Raw genomic sequence first — 18,580 nt, 5'->3', positions numbered from 1 at the left:
GTGACAGTCAGGCAGCAATTGATATTTCACAGAATCTGGTACAACATGATCGCACTAAACATGTTGAGGTTGATCGTCACTTCATAAAAGAAAAGCTTGATGCCAATATTATCAATTTTCCTTTTGTTCATACAGAAAACTAGCTGACAGATATATTAACTAAAGGTGTTTCGAAAAAGACCTTTGTGACTCGCTTGGTAAGTTGAGCATGATTGATGTGTATGCGTCAACTTAAATGGGAGTGTTAGCTCAACAACTTCTTGAGTTATGGAGTTAGCTGAGTTAATTCTTGACTTATGTAATTGTTAGCTCAACAACTTCTTAACTTATGGACATATTGTATTTATGTAGTTGCAGTAATTGACTTTTGTGTTAAGTGTTCATATTAGATGAATCTCATGTAAATGTATGATCTGAACTTGTATGAATCACAATCATCTATTATATCCGATTGTTTGGTTTAACCACCATATTTGGTTTCACTAAGTATAAAGATAAATGAGCTTACGTAACACATTGTTTTTTCCTAGACTCCTTAGATGGTTTTACAGTAGGGTACTCAAATCGGTCATCCTTAGAGGACACCTTGATAATGGTTTTTAGAACCTAAGCAAATTGCTTTCTAGTGGTGTGACACTAAACATGTGTGACTGTGAGTATTAGTACAACATGAGGTAACCCACATTACTAATTAACTAATTTAGCCATTCCTTTTTGGCTAGGACAAGTTGGTAGTGAGCTCAGGTAATCTTGAGCTTGAACAATGGTGCAGAGATTCTTCTCAGTGAGGCAAACTGACCTCCAACAAAACAACCAAAGCAATTCTATCATGCTTCTCTCTGGTCCTCCATGGTATTCACGATTCCACTCTCCTCTTCTCTTTTTGTGTCTCTCAACCTCTGTTTCTTATTGCTCTTTCTGTCTTTTGTGCAGCGGAAAAACCTCTTTACTATTCCAGTTCGCATTCAACGAAGCCCACAATCGCAATGGACCTGTCATCTTTATCTGCAGCCGGCGCCGGCTAGAGGCAAACCCTCCTTATCTTTCCCAGGTTGTACATTTCCTCCTTCTGTCGTGTTTTATTCTATCATGTTATATGTAGTATTAACTTATGGTAAAACTTTTCAGGGCGTTGATTCATCGTGTGAGACATTTCAGCGAGTTACAATGAAGTAAGTTGCTGACCCCTTTAAGCATTCTTGATCATAATGATGTATGGAGTTTCTGAGAAGTGCATGTGTCATGTATGTAGGTATGTGGATGATGATGAAGGGATTAAGAAGTTCTTTGCTGCATTCCACCTGTATGATGAATTTCCTGTGTCGGTTGTTATTGATGATTTTGGAGATTTCTTTGAAGAAAGGTTAGTCTTTTTCTTCATTTACAGATTCTGTGAGTTTGTTTTCGCCTTTGGTTTGATTCTTTCGTGTTTTTCGTTTCAAGGAGCTGCCAACAGAGATATGGTAATCCAAGAGGAAGAGACTTGGCAATGGTGAGGACACTAGCTCTGTGTCAGAATGCCATGGTTCATGCTAAGTGAGTCACCAATGATTTTGCTTATACTTGGTGAGTTCATTTTCTGTTTTAGTCCTGTTATATGATTCAGTTGTGATGGTAGTGAAACAAGGCCTTGCAAGCTTCTGTTATCGGATACACACCATGGAGAATCTCCAAGGTTTCTGTTCATCTACAAACGATGGGTTTCGACCATCTTCACAGTTCAAGGTTGGTTTTGCAATGTGATAGTTCTGCAATTTAAGAAACCCCTATTGTATTGGTATATGTAAAGCTTCAGGAGCTTAATAGAGCATATGTTGGTGTGTGTTTGTGAAGGTGACGGCTCCGGATCATACATCCTAAGAGACTATAACCATTCAGCTAGTGGCGGCGCCAGGAAAAGAAAGACTGCCAAGTTCTCCATAGCTCTCCAGTATCTTGTTTTGGAGGAGATTGGTGAAGATGATGGGTAGTGTGAGATCGGAAATCAAATTAACAAATAACTGAAAGAGCTCCATGATGATCACCGTCAGTGTTCATACTCTGTATCAGTGATTGTTCTACTATCACAATGTTAATCTGTAAAAATCCTTGAACTATCTGATGTGATCAGTATTCCTGGTTGGTAAAACAACTATCCCAGAAATTTAATTTCATCTTTTATAGTTCTCAATTTCTAATCATGATTCATGATCAATATCCTTTATCTTTCTGATTTTTAGAGCACTGCTTGCAAGTTGCACCTGATATAAGAATTAGTAACTACTGAATCTTCCCAAGTAGGCTATTACAAGTTCAGGCACCTTATTATTTAGGAAAGTTGTCAGGTGCACTTCACAAGTTCCAACTAGTAATTATATGCACAAAATTACAGAAGTCAGCAATGAAAGTGAGAAGATAAGAGCAGAGGATCATGATCCTTCTAGACATCTATCTAGTATACTCCTTTCTGATAGTCCGGCTCGCAAAACTCTCCTCCTAGATCATCACAAGCCTCTGCAGGGAAGACCCTGCAACAATTGTAAGGACATACTGTTTAATTGTCATCATAGAACAAGTTTAAGATGAGTTGGTTTAACATTGTTACTGTAATCTTACGTCTTGGGACCGTCATATTCTAGATAATCTCTATCCTCCAGCTCTTTACCAGGCGTGGCTTCCGCGCTCTTCCCTTGTGGTTCAAGCTTCACTTCAGGATACATTTCAACATCACAAGCTTCTCCTCCGATCGTCTCGCAAGCCTCAGCTGGAAACACCCTGCAGATTTCATCATCAACCAACTTTGCTTAATGCTTGATGAGACAAATCAGTACAAACCAAGGATAGAACATTGCTGGATTGACTTACGAAGTTGCGCTGGAGCTGTAATCAACTGTTGAAGGATCAGAGGTCACATTGGTTGCCTTGAGCTGAAGGCATCGTTGTGCCCTGGGAATGGTGGACCTAAACGGCAAGACCAAAGACTTGGTGGTGGTCGGTGTTAGAAGGGAGACAAGTGATGGTGGTGAGAGCTGTAGAGTGGCCTGCATTGTGATAAACTGATGTTCTGTGAAAAACTAGTATGCTGGTTTTGAAAGATCAAGGTTCCAAGAGGGTGTAATATATGATCAGCTTGAGCAATGACTTGTATGGATAAGGTGGCAAGATATTTTTTTAGTGAGGATAAGGTTTGAATTATCTGCTTGATTGAGATTCTGGTAGTGGTATGAAAGCCTTGAGAGCTACCCATCATCTTTGTTTTTTTTCCTCCCAAAATACCATCTATTCCTAATTTTCTAACTTAGAAATACTTATAAAGTAGTTTCATCGTGTTCTTATCAATGTTAAAGCCTATTGCAAAATTAGAGTGGGTTCCCATGTTCATGAATCATGACCACTATGCAAGTGAGGCTAGGGATACCGAAAGATTATGTATGCTTCTTTAACGATATGGGAACCAACTCAGGTATTTCTCAATAAAAAGATAACATATTTTTTGATTAAAGTCACCAAAATGGTACATTTCTGTCACGACAGAATCGTCTCATAAATAATAATTCTTAAGTAATTGACGAAACTCAAAAATTTCGAACCTCTTTAGCTAAACTAGATGCACTTCGACTCAAAGCACTTGACTCTCGGAGTGCAGACCTCATCGCACAACTTCGTTCATAAAATCTCGATTTTTCCTTGATTTTTCCTTACAAAGGTACATAACTGGCAGCAATATATTTGATTACTGCAATCGCAGTTCCATAATTCAATCTCTGAAGTGACAGACCAAAAATAAAAGGACTAATAAGAAGCCAAGAACACGAGTCACACCAGCAATACATGCATTATGGAAGGAAATGGGGTCTAATTGTCCAAAGCATGGCAGCATTCACAGCTGGAAGTGGTTACCTCATCTTTTTTTTACTCCCCTCATGCTTTTTAACCCCCTTTTTTTTCCAAGCATGATAAATTTTGGCCCCAGATGCAAGAGCTGCCTGGTTCCTCAATTTCCAGGGCCACCCCCGCCCACCACATACTTCCCTCCAGACTTTTCCTGGTACACTCACATGTTGAGGATTCATTTTTTGACAATACTTTAGGCAAAGACAAACTAAATTAATACTGCCTTCCACAACAGAATCATGAGCATCACAGCAACAAAGTGAAAAAGACTTGCAAAGATGATTATGAATCACATTAGTAGGGTTACTCTAAAGAACTGAGATGCTCATTTTGAAATCATGGCTTGTAATGAAAAATGCAGCAGTTAGAAACATAAGAAGCTCGATTCGATGGTTTAGAAGTTGTGCATTTACACAAGAGTAATGGTGACTGCGGCAGAAGTGTGGTGAATCGTCTAATTTCGGGGTAAAAGGGCCCGAGTTGAAAAGCTTTGTCCGAGAAAAGCTACCAAATCATTAGGAGGCGAAAACACAATAATGGAGAAGTGTCCCACTTGGGTTTATCTCTAGACTCTAGTCATTCTTGCTCTAAAGTTGAAAGTGTCCTGGACTGACTTGAAGTTTTTTCACTCACAGCCAATATACACAAACCAGGAAGCATATGATTTCTAAAAGAAATGTGCAGATTTCGAATCAAAACCTGAAGCAAATATTTCTGGAGTCTACTTCCCCAAAATCTACAGAAACAGGAGCTTCAATCAAAGTACTTCATTTGCTTTAAAAACTGTGCAGTTGGGTTAGCATGTGAACAAGTTCATCACTTGATGGCCTTTCTGCTGGCACATCTGATAAGCATACGACAGCAATTCTCACTGCCATTAACATTTCATCTTCCTCTCCTTCCTCCCCAATAATGCTCTTATCTAATGCTTCCCGTGCCTCCCCTGCCTGCTGCAAGTGCCGCAACCACCTTCCTAAACTTCCTCCACTAGACGTCTCCCCAAAGAAGGGATCAGTTGGGTCTCTACCAGTTAATAAAACTCCCAAAATCATCCCAAAGCTGAAAATGTCACTCTTATCAGTGTACCTGTTGAAATAGAATATACATGACTTCAGTAAAAGAGCATATCTGGTTCAGCAGAAAACGTCTCAAACTAATTGATTTCTCCTTTCTATCAATAGTTAAACCTCCCTTTAGAAACTGAGAGTGTTTCTTTAACAATATAGCACGATAAAAGCTGGGAAGTTTATGTAGGCTAATGCAGCTAAGTTCACACACAGCATGATAAACAACTGCAACAAACAGACTACAGCCCCATGTTTGTATAAGGCCCTATATGTTAACAAATTATCAAATTCATTGTGGAACACTAATTTGTTGAATTGATATTAACATGTTGAGATAGTTATAGGAAGAGAGCAATCTGTTCTCTAGCACAAAGTACAACAAACACAAAGCATATAAACTACGAGGGTTTCAATACTAAGCTATATATCTATATCCTTCCCCAAACTTCAAACTTCTATTAAACATTGAGAAGTGGAATACTAAACTCCAGGAAGTACTTTAAAAGCAAAGAGCTTGGGGGCAGATAGGGACACAATATATCTCCTCAAGTCCTAAAACCCAAGTACCGCTATCACACAGATATATCAACATAGATGCCTGAATAAGTTAAAGAAATTGCACCGTAAAGAACATTAATATTATCAGAGTTCAATGAGTGTACCTGTCATTCTGGAAACAAACTGGAGCAGTGTAGCCAGATAATGCCCCATCCAAATGAGGAGTGAGCTTGGCCAACCCATAATCCCCCAACCTCGGCTCAAACTCAGCATCCAACATAACATTTCTCGGCTTCAAATTATAATGCATAATCTGAGGCACATATGCATGAAGATACTGAAGCCCCTTAATCACCCCAACAGCAATCCGAAGCCGAACCTCCCAACTGAGCTGCAACTGACTCTCCCTAACTCTATTCATAGCATCCTCCAAGCTCCCATTGGGCACAAAATCATAAACCAAAGAAAATTTGTCGTGCTCGCGAACATAAGCCCTCAAACTCATCAAATGCCTGTGTCTCAGTCCAGCAAGCACCTCCAGCTCCTGCTGTATCCTCCTCTTGGCACACTTGCTCTGCGCCTCGGGCGAACCACACTCCGAAAAGGGCTCCAGCTGCTTCACTGCAATAATGAGCCCATTGTCAAGCACAGTCCTGTAGTACTTCCCATTGGGGCTGGAACCAAGCAGCTGGTTCTCATTAGCCATTGCCAATTGAAGCGTTTTCGGCGCGATTTTGGGGGAGAAAATCACAGGGCCTTTGAGAATTGGGGTTCTGCTAATGTAGCGAACAAAGCAGCGGACAGTGAAAGCAGAGATGAGGACAAGTATGAGCCCTGTCAATACTCCCAACACAAGACTAAGTAGGATTCTTTCAAGCTGGTTGTTCTTGGAACGAGGGTGCTTTGAGGGCGATGGAGGCTCAGTTTGTTGAGACTCAACAGTTGAGCAGAACAGGAATAGCAAAAGCAGAAGCAGAAGCAGGCTTGTGATTCTACACTTAAAATTTGAAGTACTTGTCCCTCTACCCATTGGAGTGCAAAGAAAACAAAAGCCAAAAATCTCTCAAAAGCAAAGACAGTGGAACCAAAGCAAGCAACTTGACTAAAAGCTAAACTGAAACCCACATGTTAGAGAGTACCACCACCGCAAACCCAAGAGAGAGCAGACTGAAGCTCTGTAAGACTATAGCTCAACTAGAACCCAGATGAGAACTTTCTCCCCTAGCTAAAAAGCTGAAACCTTTGGTCCTTTTTCAAGGCCTTAACCAAACCAGTCTACCACGAGAGACAGAAAGCTTCAAGCAGACTTGAAATAAGGGAATATCACATAAAAAAAATGGAATTTTTATTTTCTGGGAAAATGGAAATCTTGAGAGTAAAGACATAGGAGAATCAGATTTCGTCACACTATTCGCATCTCCTGAAAACCCATCACCATCTAGACTCTCCTGGTTCCTCACTGTTTCACCATATCAACAAAAACTGAAAAACACCAAGTACCAAATACCCCAAAAATAACAACAATAAAAAAAGGAAACCAGAGAGAAAAGAGAGTAAAGCTCCAAAACTCGCCGAGGCCTTAAGCCATACTCGTCCTAATAAGCCATACTAGTATTGTTGTACCTCAAAACTTCGAGATACGAACAAAAGAAAATGGTGTCGTCTCTCTTTCTCCAGTCCTCTCTCTCTCAGAGGGTCTCCGTGTTTTTTTTTTGTTTTTTTATAATTTGTTTTTGGTATTTTGTTCTCACTCTAAGTCTCTACTCCAGAACTGGGCTTCCCGCCTTTGAGGTTACTAGGGTGGACCCCATTCCGCCACGTTGGCTCTGCGTCGCTATCACGTGGCCGAAAGCGAGACATGGAACTGTGTGAAACAAGGAGAGGGAGGAGGAAGATGGTGGAGTCGATATCGGCCGTCGGTGTTTGGGGTGGGCGAGGAGATCGGGACCGTTGAGTAAGGGGAATTTATTCGGGTTTGTTAAGATTGGATATGTGGGGATTAAGAGGTGCAGAATAGTGATTAGTCTAAGTGTTATGGAATAATTCTGGTTTTATTAACAGTGGAATAATCTTTTACAGGTTTTTTTTTGATGAAAATCTTTTACAGGTTTTGCTGTGGCCGTCGTTATATGGAATCCGTCCCTAATCACTCACAACAATAAAACAAAAAGGATAATTGAGATAATCTAATTTCATAGATGTAAAGATTAGAAAGATGGTGATAATATATAAGGTTGGATCCACTACGTCTTAAATCAATACTTTTAGTTTTTCATCGTAGACTATATTTCTCTAAAACCGCTTTGTGAAAAGAAATATAGATGTGTTGTCGAAATTTTCAAGCATTTTAAGATTAAGTACATGAAGTGCTTCCTAAAAAAATCACTGTAAAGCACTTCTAGATGTTTTTGTCAATCAATTGATAGCAATTCCACAAGCAGCGTGACATTTGTTACTTTCTTTTTTCCTTCACGAGAACAGAAACAGAAGGTGAATATTATCAAGCAATTGAGAGAGGTACATAAACATTTGCGAAAATTCTTATCCACCCCGTGAACATTCACCTGCCATTAAAATTGATGACGTGGCATAACATGAGTCACAATTTAAGTTAAATATAAAAAATTGACTGACTTTGTTGTGCAAATGTGTAACACTTTCAGCAAATATGAGATGAATCTCCACAGAGTAAATGGAAGAACCTCCGAAACATTTGTAGTTGTGGACTTGTGGTAGTTGAGTAAAGACTTTTAACATTTTTTCACCATCTTCAGATTTTGAAAACAAATTGCGGAAAGCAGTGCCATTTGACTTGCAGGGAAACAAAAGCATGCCAACCACGCGATAGTTTGCTTGCTGCATTTGCATGATAAGCCAAGAACGTAACATCACATGATTCCCATCTTGACTTGCAGAGATGTCACTGCAGACATTTCATTGATTCGTTTTGTTGTCTAGTTCGCAATGGATAAGGGAAATCAATTGCCTTGTAATTTGATTTTGTTTCTCTTCCACTGCAAATATGATGAAGAAAACAAAAAAGAATGGTAGCAGAAGTTCTTTTCATGTCTTTCTTTCTCTTATAAATCTATAAATAACAGAGATTCAACCACAGGCACTAAAAAAAAGCTTCACTAAAACAAATAATGTACAAATACACAATGTCCTAAACTAAATTGGGTAAATCCTCACAACTTCGCAAAGGAAGCAGAAAACTGAATAAACAAAACACAACACCATTACAGCCTTACAGGCCCCCTTGGCTGAAAGCTACCAGTGGCTTTCGGTTCAGACCACCAGAGGCATCTCAAGTTCTAACAATTCACAACCATTTTCAACGATGCCCTCATGGCCCATAGGGCAGGCATGCCATCCTACCACTCTTGAAACCCATACAACACTGACATTTCATACAAAGGAGAACCATCTCTCAGGTTTATAAACTATAATTATACAAATGCAATACCTTTGTTTCTTGTAATAGCACCATTCAGCATCAATGTAGTTTTCCTTTTGGTGGTTCGTAAATTGATATCTTATCCACGGCAGTCTGATAATATAGAAAGGACCTCACCATCATCAAAGTTCGACTCAACTGCCAGCTCAAGAGGGGTTTTACCTTCCCCATTTAGTGCTCGTGGATCTGCTCCCCTGTAGATGCAGTGAACGCCCTCAGTACCAAATCATAAAGAGGTAAAAAGACAGCATTCCAGAGGAAAGTGACGACTAAACAAGAGACCCAGAACAAGTTAATACGCACAAATGATATGAATGGATGATAAATGTAGCTTATGTAACCATAAATTATAGGAACCTGGTAAGGAGCAATTTTGCAAATGTGTTTCTGCCCTTGAGAATGCATCGGTCCAGTGGTGTTTGGCCTCTAGAATCAGTCGCATTTACATTTGCTCCATATTGTAGGAGCAGTTCAAGCATACTAATGTCTGCAGTTTCACAGGCAAGGTGAAGAAGGGTGCAGCCGTCTAGATCCTCCATAGCGTGGACTTCACTGGTACCACTCAAGTTCGAAGAGCTACCAGAAGACCTCTCCAGTGACTCCCCAGCTAAGCAGCTAGAGCTTTGTTCATGGATAGTCTGCTCTTGCATCAGCATTACTTTTGCAAGGGTTAAGGAAGAGGCACACGAGGCTTGCTCATACACTGCATTCACATCCGGTTCAGAATTAACAATGTGACGGTACACAGCTTTCTTGTCATTAGCACGAACACCCTCCCAAATCTGTTGTGCCACCAAATGTGTATATTGTGCATCCTTCGGCCTCCTTACGAAAAGCTTGTCTGCGTACTATGATCAAAATAGAGCACTAATATAAGTCAGTCTGCACTTTTCAGCGATAGTAGGTAATACTGCAAAATGTCAGTGATTGCATATCTTCCAAAGTCATCCACTGTCGAGAAAGAAGCATGAGTTGGAGGACATACCTTTGCATGAATGAATTTCTCCTTCACCGGTATTGAATCAGTCTGATTGGGTTTGGTGATAAAAACTAGCTGCGTTTTATCAGACTTGTGTGACCTGCACATGAAGAATAAAGTGAGTGTCTACCATTGTCGAGTAAGGAAGAGTTATATAATATTACTTGCAAGAATTGTAATGTAGAATCCCTACCCTGTGGCTATAAGATCAAGCTGAAAAGAACTTCTTGATTGCAAAAGTTCCTCCCAGACAGAGTTCGCAAATGCATTACCCAATGACTGGAACAAATTAATGACAGAAGGCTCCCATACTTTGACATCCAGTGTTAAAGACCTTACCTGCAGTAAACATCACCAAGAACAAGCTCCCAGAAATAAGCTACCAGTACATGTTTCTGTTTTCCAAAGGACTAATATATATGATAACAACTTTACTCAGTTGTAAACAAAAATAATTATATCAGGTTTACCATGTTATATAAGTCCTTCTCACAAAATATAGTTATTTCCAACATATAATAGTTTTCTTCTACAATGCCATGTTAGTTGTATAGATTATGATTGTTACTACATTCGTACAGACACATCATCGTTGAAAAAAATGCAAATTGGAGTAAAATATCATGCATAAACGTTTGCACAATCCTTTATAACTTCAAAGCCAAATTCAGATGAAATCTAATTATGTCAATAATCAAACCACATTACTGAGTACTCTATGAAAAGTGTTCTTCAGATTCCCAACTATGCAATCGAATAAAGCAAGAAGCACAAACATTATAGTTATTTGACAAACAAATGATAGAACAGTTTGTTGAAAGAGAGCATGCCCAGAACCATGAAAGTAACAAAACATACTACCTTTGAGATATGAACACCAAGATTGCGATGAACACCAGAACATTCAATGCAAACAAGAACACCAAGATTTAATGATGCCCAATCTGGCTCAGGGGCACCACAATCAGCGCATTTATCATTCCCACAAACTCTTCGAAGAGTGTCAATTGTCTTCTCACTTCTTAAAGAAGATCGTTGCTGCTGCGAACTTCTTAATTGGCGGTGGTCAGCATTATTCAGGCTCCTGTCCGATGCAAGTTCTTCAACTCCAGTGTGATCAAAATCAGAACTCTCGAATGAACTACTCTCACTGGCCGAACGACGATGACTGCCCATGGGACTAGAAGGGAGAAACTGAAACACAATTAAATCAAAATCATCAACAGACCATGAACTCAGTGGCTACAATTTTGAATATAGAAAAACATCTGAAAATTACCCTCTCAGGAGCCTGCGAGCTCAGTAATGAAGCAATAACCCCCGTTATCTTTTCAATCCAATCCATTTGATCAAGTGCACTCTCTGCCTGCACTGACAAGCATAAATAAATATCACTGCAAGAACGACAGTTCTACAATAACCATAAAGCATTCAATTTACAGGCAGAATCGCTCGAGCAACATTGGCTAGAATCTTTATAAGTCCATAAGGCCGGTTAAAGTGAATCGAACCTGCAAAGTATAGTTCTTTGTTGGTGAAATGATCCTGAAACAAAATCTTAGGTCTGACTGGTCAGCGTCAACTTTGATTGTAGATGTAAGCAGATTCACTGTGTGATGAGCAACAGATTTCTCATCATGCACTCCACCATGATAATGAGAAGAAAGCCACCGACTTAACAGTCCAGAACCAAGCTCAGAACTGTTTCTCTGACCAGAATGTTGACTACCAGAGCCCTAAATAATAGAGACAAAACAAACAAAAATATGATATCAATATCAAACCCAGGGATAACTTCAACCCTTCTGCCTCAAAATTATTTCATCAGCAGATTACTTACAGATGATTTGCTGATTTGTTTCCGATAGTAATAGAGCATTCCTCGGCTATCAAGAACAAAAAATCTTCTTTTCCAGTCACCCCTCAAGCTTGACGACCTCTTTGAGAGATAACCTTGCCTAATGGTTTGAACCTGATCAATGAAGATTGTTAGATTTAGTACAGATAAAAACAAAAATAAATAAAATTTACATCAAACTAATCAAGGATAATGCAATAAACCTTTCCCTTTGCAGCAGATTGCATAACAGCCTCTATCATTTTATGTGAACTTCTACCAATAGCTTGTATTCCATCTCCATTAGGAGACACATTAGAACCATTGGACGACCACCTACTCTCTCTATCAACTTGTCTTTTGTAATCTTGCATCCTTTCATTAAGAGCTGCCTGTTCATAGTTGGATCTTTCTCTGGACTGTTGAGCATAGGTCAAAACCTGAGGGACAATCAAAATCCCATTTTCAATGATTCTCATTGCAAACAGAAGAGGATTTAAAATAGACACAATAATGACAATATATACACATGTTCAACAAACCTGATTAATATAGGGTTCCATTTGATGCAACAACTCATAACCCTACACATGGATAAGGGCTTGAGGTCAAGAATACTAGTAGAATGCTTCTGAAAAGGAAAGAAACCCTGCTTTAAATCCACCCACCTGTTTGAAATAACGAAGATGAGCATCCATTGTCCCACTGACCGCTTCCAGGAATTCAAACCTCTTTTTTGCTTCAACATTAGAAAGAGCAGTCACCTGTAAATAAAAGATTCCATCGTAAGTTGTCAATCTTTAAGATCATCGATAGCCAAGACAATTGAAACTGATACTTACAAGACTAAATCGAGCTTGCTCAAATGTAGACCTTGCATTATGAAGCTCCTGGAATATCTCTTATTTGTGTTAGATGCTGAATGATGGGAATTTCTAAATACTAGAAATACAAATTAAAGTTAGCAGTTCACAGTACCTCCTCCACCATGGTGGCTACATCATTCCTTGTTCCTTTTCTTAGTGAGAGAAACTTCTCGCGAGCCTGCAGAGACATAAGCATCAATCTACCTTATAGTATTCTACATTAATCTCATATTTTACATTAATCTAAATATGGCAGCAACATCTACCATATGTGAATTAAAAATTTTAAAACCATATGCCATTATTGCAGACTTAAACTCCTGTACGTAATTCTGTGACCCAAAAACACAAATGTTTATGGTGGATTTTGCTGAATGATAACCAGCCTCATGTACTAACTTACAAGCCTGCTTGGATCAGTAAACTTGTAAGGCATACCCCAGATTTTATCAAACATTAAGAAGATAAACATAATAACAAAATAATGTGATCCTAAAATTGTTGGAGATTGCACTCATGTGAATATAGACAATTTTTTTTCTACGAGTTTACAACTGCTCATTCCAAATTAAAACATTCACAAACCTAGAAAAAAGCTCCTTATAAATGCAAGAAAGAAGGTCAAACTAATTCAAGAGCAAAAATCACACACCTGGTCATAAAGAAGACTAGCCTTGTCAAAACGTTTTCGCGCTTCCTGCACAAAGAGATTTATCATTCACCATTAAGACACAGATGATATTAACAAAACTAGAAGATAGACATAGATTGATTATACAGAAAATTTGCACAAACCTTGACCTCATGCAAATCAAAGTTCACAAATTGTAACAACCTGTCATTTAGCATATGCTCAACCTGGAAGAGGAAGAAAAAAAAACATGTCATACAAAATAACTCAGGACTTGAATTAAACAATTCATCAAACAGAGTAACAAACACAAAGACTGAAAAAAAAAGAGGAGCGCCACTTTATTTATTATAATAAAAAAAGAGGAGCATAAAAAACATTTGAAATATGAAAGGACTATGGAACCTATTAGACATTATATATGAAACACACTTTATAACAGAAGCCGCTACAGAAGTAACATAACATGTATAAAGTTCAGTTCCATTAAACTCAAAATATACTAGTAACAGCAAAAGGTTTAACAGATAGAAATGATGTTGATTCATTTAAAAGAGAATTAATTGCAAGTCCAACATAAGAAGCAAGCATTTCAACTTGATTCAATTCATTTTCTGGAACTGTACACAGGATACTGTGATTGTTAAAAAGTATGAAAGCCAAGTTAATTAGCTAGCAGGAATGATTTGACTTATAGACTACAAATACAATAATTTAATTACCTGGGACCGAAGAACTTCCTTGTATGTCCCAATTTCTCTCAATGCAATAGTAAATTTGGTCATAACAGGCCCTAAAGGATAAGACAGAAGTTCAAACAATAAAATTCCATGATGAACACTCTTCAATGAGATAAAGTGTGCCTATGTAAAGTAGGATGATCAATCAAATTACTCAAGATGTTAACAAATCAACTTACCTCCAAAAGCCACACTAATTGGATCATTATGCCCCCCACCAAATGTTTCTAGGGCACTAGCAAAAGCAATGTCGCCATCATAAGCTTCCCCAAGACCTTCACTGCAAGCAAGAATACTTCCCTCTTAAATTCAATGTTCAAGTATGGAACAGCTCCCATACTGCAAAAGAGTGACCAGAAATGAAAAGGAAGAAGAGCAATCAGAAACAAGTCAACATACGTGTATTTTCGACATCCTTTGTAGAACCTTAGACTTCTCTCCCTCAATGACTCGGCACTGTCCTCCATGCCCTGCATCTGCTTATGATAAAAACAAAAAAAGCAATCAAGGACCCATAACTCATGTACATTGTTGAAAACACTAGGTCATGGACGCAGTCACTCATATGTATACACAAGTAATATCTGCAAGAAACTTCCTCTGTCCATAACGATAGAAATTTGACTCAAATTGCCAGCACCAACATTCTCCTTTCACTGAATAACCATTTCAGGGTTCTTTATCACATGTGACTCACAAAGTACATGTGATAAGATTAGGAGATGCAGGAAATATTTAACTATTTTCTATATTGACACAATGAGAGCGAGCCATATAAACCCTGTGCAAAATTGAAGCTTATTTTTAAAATGGGGTATAATATACACCATCTTCATCATCGATACACAGACATGTTTCCTAATGCTACAATGCTCGGTCTTGCACACCACAAGAAATGTAACAATAGACTTATTATACATAAATCTTTTCAATCGCTTATCAGTTTGATACTATAGTCTTACAACATGTATTTCGTGAGGCTAATGTAGCAAAATACGCTCGCATCCAGCAATTTCAGTTCACTGTCTCCCGCTCTTTCTGTCCCCAGCCTTCCATTTGGATCAGCTGGGCGGGGAGTCTCCCTCGTAGTTTTGTGGTTTGGTTTCTAGTTGTCCAAAAAGACTTGTTCTTCAAAATGCCGACCATCAAATTAATCTAAAAGGCAATCAGCAAACGCTGCACAACATTTCGCTCCGTCTTCCCAAACAGAAACTACTACCACCTAATACTCCACACGCATATATGACTCGCATCACTACATTCTAATCCAACAAAAAAATCTTATGTAAAACGGCGAACTTAAGCAATCTAAATTCAAAGAGACAGAGAGAACGCACCTGCTTGCGGAACATAGGAGAATCATCGAGCTTGGCGAAATGCATTTTTACACACCTTGATTTATCCCAAACTTGACACCAACCGTCAATAAGTATCACACCAATGCTCCATCGCCCAGAGAGATCCTCACCTCTCTTTTTTCACCAGCTCTAGCTGCATGAAATTCACCCCATTCACACCAAACCTACCTCACAACTTAAATCTATTCCAACTTCCAAACCCTAAAAATCCAGCACTACTACCAAGACAAAAAAGAGACAGAGGGGAAGAAATGAACCCTAATAACAAATGAAATTGGAGCAAAGGCTGTGGAGTTTTTCTTGTTGAATTTTTTTTTTTTTTGGGTGTAGATTGAGCTGAAAGGGCCTTGGGAATTGAGAGAGTGTGGGATCGATTTAGGTCGTTCTTGATTAACCTGAAAAATGTTGAGCGACAGTAAGACAGACACAGTCTCTCCTCTTTGATAAATGCGAACAATAATACCCCCTTCCCTTCCTCTCTCTCTCTCTCTCTCTCTCTCTCTCTCTCTTCTTTCACTTTGCCCTTTTTTTTCTCTCTCTTTTTCTAATTTCATGCCCTTCTCTTTATTTTAACCACTGCCGAAGATTAATTAACCGCAAGCCGAAACTGGGATGGCGCGGCATCAGATTTAATCAGATTTAAGTCCCTCGATCCTCTGAAGAGTCTCTATGTGACTTTACAAGGTACGAGAAACGAGGACAACCTGTTTCCGATCCGCGCGTGGTTGCGCGTCATGGCGGTTTCGGACGCGCGGCAGTGGAATCAGACGGCGGAGAGACTGGGATGGCGCTCCACGCGCGGAGGCTGCGGAGTGGGGGAGCGAGGGGGAAAGGAGATGCTTCTGGCACGCACACGCGAAGCACTTCATGGGGTGGGACCCGCTGGATTAAATTTCCCTCCATATATCCACGCCCGACACTCGAAACTGGAATTTCGAATAGGATTGGAAACAAAATTTAAAAGTAGTATATTTCTAAAAATAATTTATTTTGGCAATTAAACACGGCTGACAACGAATTTTTCTTTTTCAGATCTAAAATAATTATGGTGGAAATTAGGAAAATAATCTATCCCTTTTCTCAAGTGCCTAAATCAGGTGGACCATGAACCACTAGGGTGGTCCTAAATGGTTGCTCCGATTGGTGCTCCGGCTGACCATAAACTCAAGTACAGCATTAGAATTCAAGCAACAATGGCAAGATTATGATGGCGATTATGACTAATTGGTCTTACCCATTGAGAGTATCTCTTACAAGATTTTACCGATGTTCAAGTTGAATATCGAGTGAGTCTTACTTTTTTCTAGTTGGTACCTGATTTATATAATGGATACATCTTTTACTAATATTCGAGTTGGAAACCAAGCTAATTTTATATTATCATTTTAACGTATGCATAGTTTTATGGAAATTTAAATGAAATATCGGATAGTTTTACTATATAAGTTTTAGTATGATATGTGATGAAATGAGTTGCATTATGTACATGACGTTTCGTTATATGATATGACGACAAAACTAATTATTGTATTGAAAGCAGTTCAACAAACCAAAATTGTCACAAAATGATTACATTTCTCACTTAATTGAAAAACAAATTCGTTTCAAAAAAGAATAAAACATAATTTAGGTTGTCACAACTAGTTGTCTGAGATAGAAGTGAATTAAACCAAATTTAATTAGTGATCTTGTAAATGCCATGAATTTACATTGTCACAACCAATTTATCTGAGATACATACACGTGGTTTTGATAATTACAAACATAGTAGATATCATTACGTGCTACAATGAGTTTTGTCAATGTGTCATTGTATAACATTAGTGATTTACTCTCTACCTCTGTCTTCTTTGAAAATCATCATACTAGCCCTTACAAAACTCGAGATTATTGTCCCTTGGCAGCATGTTATTATAGATATTTATAGATGAGAGTTGTCACTAAATTAGCAATCTTACTACGTCGACATTATCAGTGTATAGGCCCAAGCGTTTACCTTATCAACGAGACAAACAAAATGTGCATGATTGGTATAACTGTCTAAGAGTGAGACAACAAGAGTAGCTTAATTTTCAAAGCTCGTCCTCTTGTTTTTTATTAACAAGGTTAGCCTCTTCGTGATTGATTTGGTATAAATCACTTTATTTACGTCAAAGCCAATCACATCAATTTCCATTTCCAACACATTTTGAATACTTCATATGTCTGTCTAAGTGCTCCTCCCTAGCACCACCTATGCTTGATGCTCCCCCTAATTTATGATCGGGATATAAATACTTGAAAAATGAAAACAAAGAGATGCAAAATTTCGTTGTAAAAATTGAACGATTGATATGTTTTTTTTTCTATAAAAGTAAAAAAAAATATCTAAATTAATCAAAGACGATTGAAAGAATGCTCTTATTAGTCTCATTTTTATTTTAGTTTCAAGGTGACAGTCATAACTGTATATGATTTTGCACCAACAAATGGTGTCATTGATGACAATAGAAGAGAATATCGATATTTAAAGCACTTTACATTTTAACACTATACAATGGAAAATCTTAATGTATGAACGTATGCAAACGTAGACTGTGTGAAGTGAAAGCTTACGCAATGAGTGACATTTTTCTTCATGCAATGAATAAAGCTAAAGAATGTGCGAATATGTATATCAATGTGGAGATAGAACTACAATGTGAAAGGGACTACAAATATTGCTTGAGTTTTGGAAGAATATGTTACTATTGGCGTACAGAGTCGTTCTACTTCTAACGGAGAAATAGTGTCGGATTCAAACATGAAGTTGATATAGTTAACCCCTGCCATAGTTTGCACAGCTACGGGTAATGTAAGTGTGATTAGTTTCATATGAAAACAGATTCGGGACAACATGACACAAGAGATTAAGGAATGGATTCGAAAGTTGGTTTACTGGGATTGTATAAGTCTAGGCTAAAGGTGGATATTAGTAAGCATACAACCTTATTTTTTTTTATTGCGGGAATGCAAGCTGAGGTACTGAGGTGTTGTCGTATATATCATATAAAGGGAGTAAGAGGCTTAGAGTGGGTGCATACCTGTAAGGTAATTGGATCAGGTGCATACTTCATTGAGACGCTTATAGACGGCATCTTAAAGGAGTACCGATGTAGTGTTGGTAAGAATACCATAGAAAGAGTTGTTAGCTACCTCCTTCTGCGTGCGGTATTAGCTGATCCATCAAATGTTTCAGAACACTCTGTGCTCACTTTGCTTATTGAGTTTTACAATAAATCATTCAGCTATCCCA

At 38.4% G+C, this 18,580-nt stretch overlaps 4 protein-coding genes across 4 annotated transcripts; 1 reads left to right on the top strand and 3 right to left on the bottom strand.

Annotated features, from left to right (window-relative positions):
- The first annotated feature begins 763 nt into the window (after positions 1-763).
- Positions 764-2,162, top strand: LOC126791100 (uncharacterized). The gene is made up of 7 exons (XM_050517503.1): positions 764-852; positions 934-1,051; positions 1,129-1,172; positions 1,253-1,363; positions 1,444-1,536; positions 1,619-1,725; positions 1,834-2,162. Exons 1-7 carry the CDS (start codon positions 764-766, stop codon positions 1,968-1,970), a joined length of 699 nt encoding a protein of 232 aa, XP_050373460.1. The 3' UTR covers positions 1,971-2,162.
- Positions 2,163-2,241: 79 nt separating this feature from the next.
- Positions 2,242-3,083, bottom strand: LOC126791101 (light-regulated protein 1, chloroplastic). Its single transcript, XM_050517505.1, has 3 exons — positions 2,845-3,083; positions 2,596-2,754; positions 2,242-2,507 (listed from the first exon to the last, which is right to left on the bottom strand). The coding sequence occupies exons 1-3, from the start codon at positions 3,024-3,026 to the stop codon at positions 2,432-2,434; spliced, it is 417 nt and encodes a 138-aa protein (XP_050373462.1). The 5' UTR covers positions 3,027-3,083; the 3' UTR covers positions 2,242-2,431.
- Positions 3,084-4,487: 1,404 nt separating this feature from the next.
- On the bottom strand, positions 4,488-6,934 carry LOC126790258 (inactive leucine-rich repeat receptor-like protein kinase CORYNE). The gene is made up of 2 exons (XM_050516430.1): positions 5,603-6,934; positions 4,488-4,959 (listed from the first exon to the last, which is right to left on the bottom strand). Exons 1-2 carry the CDS (start codon positions 6,466-6,468, stop codon positions 4,650-4,652), a joined length of 1,176 nt encoding a protein of 391 aa, XP_050372387.1. The 5' UTR covers positions 6,469-6,934; the 3' UTR covers positions 4,488-4,649.
- A 1,610-nt stretch (positions 6,935-8,544) lies between these two features.
- LOC126790257 (ADP-ribosylation factor GTPase-activating protein AGD3) lies at positions 8,545-15,423 on the bottom strand. The gene is made up of 19 exons (XM_050516429.1): positions 15,286-15,423; positions 14,348-14,424; positions 14,128-14,228; positions 13,931-14,001; positions 13,373-13,435; positions 13,230-13,274; positions 12,690-12,755; positions 12,554-12,601; positions 12,380-12,475; positions 12,254-12,295; positions 11,936-12,151; positions 11,715-11,846; positions 11,386-11,610; positions 11,154-11,240; positions 10,736-11,068; positions 10,068-10,213; positions 9,881-9,974; positions 9,253-9,743; positions 8,545-9,089 (listed from the first exon to the last, which is right to left on the bottom strand). The coding sequence occupies exons 1-19, from the start codon at positions 15,328-15,330 to the stop codon at positions 8,975-8,977; spliced, it is 2,493 nt and encodes an 830-aa protein (XP_050372386.1). The 5' UTR covers positions 15,331-15,423; the 3' UTR covers positions 8,545-8,974.
- Between the last annotated feature and the right edge of the window lie 3,157 nt (positions 15,424-18,580).

This window comes from Argentina anserina, chromosome 4, assembly GCF_933775445.1.
Source record: "Argentina anserina chromosome 4, drPotAnse1.1, whole genome shotgun sequence".
NCBI classification, from domain to species: domain Eukaryota; kingdom Viridiplantae; phylum Streptophyta; class Magnoliopsida; order Rosales; family Rosaceae; genus Argentina; species Argentina anserina.
The sequence above is the reverse complement of the archived record's forward strand: the minus strand, read 5'-3'. Positions and strand labels throughout refer to the sequence as shown.